This window comes from Carlito syrichta, unplaced genomic scaffold (assembly GCF_000164805.1).
Source record: "Carlito syrichta isolate Samal-C Ts95f unplaced genomic scaffold, Tarsius_syrichta-2.0.1 Scaffold288006, whole genome shotgun sequence".
Classification (NCBI taxonomy): Eukaryota; Metazoa; Chordata; class Mammalia; order Primates; family Tarsiidae; genus Carlito; species Carlito syrichta.
In genome coordinates this window covers 67,230-74,845 of record NW_007232102.1, presented here as the reverse complement: position 1 = coordinate 74,845, position 7,616 = coordinate 67,230, and the positions used below count along the sequence as shown (strand labels likewise).

At 53.3% G+C, this 7,616-nt stretch overlaps 1 protein-coding gene across 1 annotated transcript in view; it reads right to left on the bottom strand.

Moving 5' to 3' along the window:
• Positions 1-6,794, bottom strand: part of DNAI2 (dynein axonemal intermediate chain 2) — a 31,581-nt gene extending 24,787 nt beyond the window's left edge. Inside the window, exons 1-3 of the mRNA XM_021710071.1 lie at positions 6,598-6,794; positions 4,656-4,817; positions 3,547-3,668 (exon numbers count right to left, since the gene is read on the bottom strand). Coding sequence (XP_021565746.1) covers positions 3,547-3,668; positions 4,656-4,817; positions 6,598-6,780 — 467 coding nt within the window. The 5' untranslated portion in view covers positions 6,781-6,794. The remainder of the gene's footprint in view (positions 1-3,546; positions 3,669-4,655; positions 4,818-6,597) is intronic.
• Positions 6,795-7,616: the final 822 nt, after the last annotated feature.

Genomic DNA, 7,616 nt, shown 5'->3' with positions numbered 1-7,616 from the left:
AGAGGCCAGGTATGGTAGCTCATGCCTGAGATCCCAGCACTCTGGGAGGCCAAGGCAGGAGGATCCCTTGAGCCCAGGAGTTTGAGACCAGTCTGGGCAAGGACCCATCTCTACAAAAAATTAATTTCAAAATGTTTAAGTAAGCCGGGTTCGGTGGCTCAGCCTGTAATCCCGTGCCTTTGGGAGGTTGAGGTGAGTGGATTGCCTGAGCCCGCGGGTTCGAGACCCCCCTGGGCAACTTGGTGAGACCTCATCTCTACAATAAATCAAAAATTAGCTGGGCGTGGTAGCGCGCGCCTGTAGTTCAGCTACTTGGAGGGCGGAGATGGAAGGATCGCCGGAGCCCAGCAGGTAGAGGCTGCGGTGGCCGGGAGCGGCCACTGCACTCCAGTCTGGGTGACAGAGTGAGACTCCAACTCAAAAACAAAAACAAAAACAAAAATGTTTAAGTAAATAAATTGAAATTAAGTCAATGAAAGCAAATGTTAAATTCCAGTTGGATCCTTTCACCTGCTGAAAGTTTTGTGCCTGAGGCCTGATCTTCCACGACTGTTAAAATAAAAAGGAGGCAAAGAATCCAACAGTCATACTTCTTGGTATTTGCTCAAAAGAGGTAAAAACTTCCGTCTACACAAAAACACGCACACACATGTCCACAGCAGCTTTATTCATAATTACCAAGCTTGGAAGCAACAAGATGTCCTTTGATGGGTGAACAGACAAATAACTGTGGTCCATTAAGACAGTGGACTGTTATTCAGCAATAAAAAGAAAGGAGCTACCCGTGAGAAGTCATGGAGGAACCTTAAATGCACATTATCAAGTGAGAGAAGCCAATCAGAAGAGGCGTCACTCTGGATTGGTTCAACTATGTGACATTCTGGAAAAGTTAAAACGATGGAGACAGTAAAAAGATTAGGAGTTAGGCTGAGCTCCGTGGCTCAGCCTGTAATCCCAGCACTTTGGGAGGCCGAGGCGAGAGGACTACCTGAGCCCGCGGGTTCGAGACCCACCCAGGCAACTTGGTGAGACCTCCTCTCTACAATAAAAAGAAATTAGTCAGGTGTGGTAGTGCGCGCCTGTAGTTCCGGCTACTTAGAAGGCTGAGGCGGAAGGATCGCCAGAGCCCAGCAGGTCGAGGCTGCGGTGGCTGGGAGCATGCCACTGCACTCCAGTCTGGGTGCCAGAGTGAGACTCTAACACACACACACACACACACACACACACAAAAGATTAGAGGTTAGAGGAAGGAAAGAACAGGTAGGGACAGGGATTTTGAGGTCAGCAAAACTGCTGCCCAGGACCCTCAGTCGGTCGGGGTAGCAAAACGAATCCCCAGAGATGGCATTTGAGCACATCACTTCCAGAACGTCTCTCAGCCCAGAACCCTGTACTGCCCAGAATCCTGTACCGCCCAGACTCGAGACCCAACCTCACGCCCTGCAGCTGCCTCGCCGTCACCTGCCCTTTGATTCCAGCCCTCTCGATTCCACTCCATCTGAATGGACCACCTTGCTTTCACTTCATGGACACAACCAGCTCCCGCACTTCCGCCCACGGCGCCTCCCTGAATGCGGCCCCACCTGCACTGCCTTCCACGTCTCCAGGACGAGGTGTCCCTCTTCCCCAGTGTTCACCCGTCCCCGTTCCTAGGCTCTCCCTCCTAATGGGTTCTTTCCTCCACCCTAAGGATGTGCTCAAACGCTCTATTTTAGGTTGGTGCCTCGACTTCCTAGACTTGCTGTAACAAGGTACCACGAGCTGGATGGCTTAAACAACAGAAATGTGTTCTCTCACAGTTCTGGAGGCCAGGAGTCCAAACTCACAGGTGTTCTCCTCATATCAAAAACATATACACTCGTGTCATATAACACACATACACACGAATGTGTATATTCATGCACATATATGGATGCTTCTCGACATATTTCCTTTTTTTTTTTTTTTGAGTTGGAGTCTCACTGGAGTGCAGTGGCACGCTCCCGGCCACCACAGCCTCGACCTGCTGGGCTCCAGCGATCCTTCCTCCTCAGCCTTCCTAGTAGCCGGAGCTACAGGTGCACGCTACCATGCCCGGCTAATTTTTGATTTATTGTAGAGATCTTGCCAAGTTGCCCAGACGAATCTTGAACCCACAGGCTCAGGCAATCCACTCGCCTCGGCCTCCCAAAGTGCTGGGATTTCAGGCTGAGCCACTCAGTCTGGCCATTTTATTATTATTATTTTTAATAGAGACAGTCTCGCTATGTTGCCCAAGCTGGCCTCAAACTCCTGGCCCAAGCAATCCTCCTGCCTCAGCTTCCCAAAGTGCTGGGAGCCACTGTGCCCAGCCCACTCCTTGACTTATGATGAGGTTATGGCCTGATACGCCCATTGTTTGTTGAAAATATCAGAAGCAAACCAGGTGCAGTGGCTCATGCCTGTGGTTCCAGCTACTTGGGAAGCTGAGGCAGAAGGATTGCCTGAGCCCAGCAGCTTGAGGCTGTGGTGGCTATGAGTGTGCCAGTGGACTCCAGCCTGGGCGAAATGTGAGACTCCAACTCAAAAAGAAAAGAAAAGAAAAGATCACAAGTCAAAACTGTATTAGTACACTTAATCTAGCTAACATTATGGCTTACCGAGCCTACCGTAAACATTCTCTGAACACTGACATTAGCCGACAGTTGGGCAAAATCACCTACCAGAAAGCCTATTTTATCATAAAATGCTGAATGCCTCATGTAATTTACGGAATACCATACTGAAAGTGACAAACGGAACGGCTGTATGGTCACTCGAGGTACTGTTTCTCCTGAGTGCATGTCGCTTCCCCCCATCATAAAGTCAAAGAATGGTTTAAGTTAGCGGCCCTCTGTGAGTCTGTACCTATGTATGTTTCAAACAACAAGTCAAAGTCACACTCCCCACACACTGCCCCGCCCCTAGTTTGTTTTGGTTTGGTTTTCACGCAGCGTGCCTTAGAAGTCAGTCCACACCGCATACAAGTGGCCCAAGTCATCCCAGGGCTGCATGGTATCGCACTGTGTGGCTGTCCCAGGACCGCTGGATCCAGCCCCCTGTGACGGACTCAACTCACTCCAGTCTCTGGCTAGCACGCACCCCACTGCGGTGAGTATCCACACACGGTGACCTCACACACACATCCGTGGGATGAACCCCTGGAGCCAAACCGCTGTTTTTCAAGGTTACCTCCAAACACACGCCTGTGAGTGCGGGATGGGCGGGGCCTGTCCACCCACAACACCGTGGTCTCTTACGCCGGCCACCTTGTACTCAGTCTACACCGCGGGAATCCGCCCCTCTCGTACACAGCTTGGCAAATCCACTTCAAGCCCTCTCCTGGGGTCCACACTCCCTTTTCACCCACCAGCCCTGCCCCCAGGGCAGGACCCACTTCTCTGCCGGGGCATCACTCTTGTCTCTTATCCAGCTCAGAGCGCCGGAGCAATGGACCCACGCATGGAGTGACCGGCAGGAGCCGCCTTTGGGGCTCCCACCCAAGGGGGTGACAGAGGGCGCCAGACGCCTGCCCCGCCAGAGCGCTACCTGAAAATGTTGATGGTTTTCGCCGAAGGGGCCTCCTCGGTCACCTCCACCTCCTCGCCGTCGTCGAAGTACTCCTCGTAGATGTCGATGGCATTGTTCTGCTTGATGCAGTGCTCCATGATCTGAGGAGGACACGTCGCAAGGTCTCAGTGGTGCAGGGAGGCCCTCTCGGGCTGCCCAGGGCTGGGGCAGAGCTGGGGGACAAGGCACATCTGATGGCCTTTTCCCTTCCTCCTAGCCGGGCATTTCAGTGGGGGCATTTTCCACGGCTCCGTGGGGCGTAAGATGGCGCTACTTTTAACGTACAAAGCATAGATATACATGTACACATAAACGGGTAAACCGTCTACCTATGGCATTAAAATTTCATGGGGAAGGGAGGCAATTAGGAAAATCACAAGGGGCAATAATGAAAAAGGTTGAGGAACACAGTGCTGTCCCAACAGAGCTATTCATCACTCTGCATACAGCACCCACTCCCAATTCCTATCCTTGCAGACACCTGGTTCCTCCACCCAGAACACCCTCCCCAGTATTCTAAATGTCCAGCAAGGAACATCCAAACCCTGCCATCGCTTCCAGAAAGCCTTCCCTGCTTCCTTCAGCAGGAGATTAGCCAATCTCCCTTCTCATGGGGCAGGAGATTAGCCAGTTACCCCTTCTCATGGGGCAAAATGGCAAGGCACCTTTCTCTTCCATTATTCCTTTCTTTCTGCGTTATACGGTGATGTCTCCATATTTGTCATTGACTCCAGTGGACTATAAACTCTTTGGGGCGAGATGTGTGTGAGGCTGATTTTGTCGTCTCCATTGTGCCTGTTAGACAGTTCAAACCCAGTCCAAGTCTGTCGAGTGAATGAATGATCCCTACTGGCTGCCTGGGGGGGCTTTTTGGGGATCCTCTTTCAGGTCAGACTTCTCCTAAGCCCTGCTCAGCCCCCAGAGCTGCCTGCCTTTCCCGTGGGCTGCTGCTGTGGCTGCCACCTGCTCCCAGACAGAAGGCCCCTAGAGGCCAGCAGCTGGTGTCCTCCCCCTGGGAGCCACAGGAGCCCTCGGAGCCAGGCACAGCTGTGGTGGGCACCCCCTGGGGACCTGCAGTGACAGCTCACCAAGCCAAGCTGCATGATGGCATTGACATAGTTCTCATCCTTCTCCACTTTCTTCCGGAAGCGGATCGTCTGCTCCAGCTCCTGAGGGTTCACATCCTTGGGCCAGCCACCCTCGACATGGTTGACTCCCCGGGTCTCCATCTCAAACCGCTCTGTGTTGGCCTAAACCGAGAGACGCAGGTGAGAAGACATCCGCCTCTGGTATACGCACACGCGTTCGGCCACTTCTGTGAACCGGGATCCTGGGATCCCGTGGCTGGAGTGGCGAGGTGTCCTGACCCAAGCCAGGTATTTCCAGGTACTAGCAGGGGACATACCAGGTGGTCCCAGGTAGCCACAACAGCGCCACCCTGTGGAGTCAGCCGCCTTGCAGCGGACACCAGTGGTCCTGGAAAATCCAGATCTGACCTCCTCTGAATCCTAATGGACCAGAGGCTACCCGTCTGTTCTGTGAGAATCCAAAAGGAAAAGTGAGCAGCCCTCCTCCACGCCATCATCTACAAGGTCACAGAAGTCAAGACATTATTAAAAGCACCTCAGAGTTCGGATTTGCTCTGCCATGGCAGGAAGTGCCGTGCTACACGCTGATCTCACCACTTTGCCTCTTCCTGCTTTTGCCCATTATTTTTTATTGTGGTAAAAGACACATAACATAAAGTTGACCACTGAACCGTTTTAAAGTGTTCACTTCCGTGGCATCACCACACACGATGCTGTGAAACCATCACCGCTCTCTGGTTCCAAGACATTTACATCACCCCAAATGGAAACCCAGCACCCACGGAGGTCACTCCCTTTCTGGACCCTTCCATGTTTAAGGCAGCTCTCACGACAGCCAGAAGCCTGGATAGGCCGGAGCTGTTCACAGGACAGCCTCACGGGGCGTGGCCCCCACGGTGGCCATTCTTCGTGTGGTTACACCACGGGCACAATTATCCCCACCATGCCTACAACGCCAATCACGCCTGGGAGAAAAGCAGCTGATTTGCTGGAACTGTGAGTCTCTGGAACCACCCAACCTCTCCCCACCCCCACCAACTAATGGATATGCTTCAGCCAAATCAAGTGTTTTTCCCTTGGTTGATTGGGAGCTGGGAAACGGGTTGGTTCTCTCACTCCATCTAAGCTTCCCTCGGTAGTTCTTGTCCTCATCAGGAGGCTGAGGCTATACGAACACCCTGGGACTCCACAGCATGACCAGGCCCTCAAGATAAGCTCTTTTATCTTGGAGGCCCTTCCGGTCAGAACCTTCCAGGGGACACATCCTTTTTCTCAAGCTGGGCAGATGCCTAAAGATATGAATCCCATGCTGGGCATGGAGGCTCATGCTTATAATCCCAGTATTTTGGGAGGCCAAGGTGAGAGGATTGCCTGAGCCCGCGGGTTCGAGACCAGCCTAGGCAACTTGGCAAGACCTTGTCTCTACAATAAATCAAAAAATTAGCTGGGTGTGGTGGCATACTCCTATAGTTCCAGCTACTTGGAAGGCTGAGATAGAAGGATCACCTGAGCCCAGAAGGTTGAGGCTGTGGTGGCTGTGAGTGTGCCACTGCACTCCAGCCTGGGCAACAGAGTGAGACTCTGACTCAAAAAAAAGAAAAAAAAAAGACATGAATCCGGCACCCTCAGAATGCTTCTCCCAACTGCCCTGAATGCTCAAAACTATTCTGATAAGAGTCCTGGAGATGAAGCAAGATCCCCCAGGAGAGACAGCATCTGGATCTGCATCCACCTGGCCCAGGGAGAGACTGGTGCCAGGTTTTCTCCCGCCCTGGACACTGTGGGGTTCTCGAGGGGTCTCTGCCCGCACACTCCCAGCCTCTGCGTTGGTCCACTCTCGCTGGCTGTCAGGTGAACAGGGCCACCCAGTCCCATGGTGCTGTGGCCCACCACCCTGCCCGATTCACCCTCCCTGGCCTGGGCCCGCAGGGCAGGGACCCACCTCGTGTTCTGACATGCTGGTGGAGCACTGGATGCCCTTGTCTACCGGGTTCCGCTCCACGAACAGCTCGGCCAGCTCGGGGTTGGGCGGGATGTCGATGTTCAGCTCGGCCTGGCGGTCCACGAAGTTGCACTGCTTCCCGAACTCGCTGCGCTTCTTGACGTACACGTACACAATCTCCATGGTGCTGGCAGCTGTGGGGCAGAGGGAGGGTGTGAGGGGCTACACCAGGCCACCTCCCTATCTCCACACTCCACGGTGTCACCTGGGCAGCTTCTGGTTCGCTCTTTTTTTTTCTTTTCTTTTTTGAGCCAGAGTCTTACTCTGTCGTCCAGGCTGGAGTGCAGTGGCACACTCACGGCCACCGCAGCCTTTACCTGCTGGGCTCCGGCGGTCCTTCCACCTCTGCCTCCCAAGTAGCCGGAACTACAGGCACGCGCTACCACGCCCGGCTAATTTTTGATTTATTGTAGAGATGAGGTCTTGCCAAGTTGCCCAGTCGGGTCTCGAACCCGTGGGCTCAGGCAATCCGCTCACCTCAGCCTCCCAAGGCATGGGATTACAGGCTGAGCCACTGAGCCCGGCTGATTTTTTAATTTATTGTGGACACGAGGTCTCGCCGTATTGCTCAGGCAGGTCTTGAACTCCTGAGCTCAGGCAATTCTCTCACCTTCGCCTCCCAAAGTGCTGGGATTACAGGCGTAAGCCACTGCACCCAGCAGCCTCAGGTTCTCAATCTGGTTGGGGCAGGGAGTAAGGGGTGGGAAGGGATCCTGGGGAATTTGTCCAGAAGCTGCATCTGCATTTTTATTTATTTATTTATTTATTTATTTGAGTTGGAGTCTCACTCTGTCACCCAGACTGGAGTGTAGTGGCCACTCCCGGCCATGCAGCTTCAATCTGCCAGGCTCCGGCGATCCTTCCACCTCAGCCTTCCAGGTAGCTGGAACTACAGGCACGCGCTACCACGCCCGGCTAATTTTTGATTTATTGTAGAGATGAGTCTTGCAAGTTGCCCA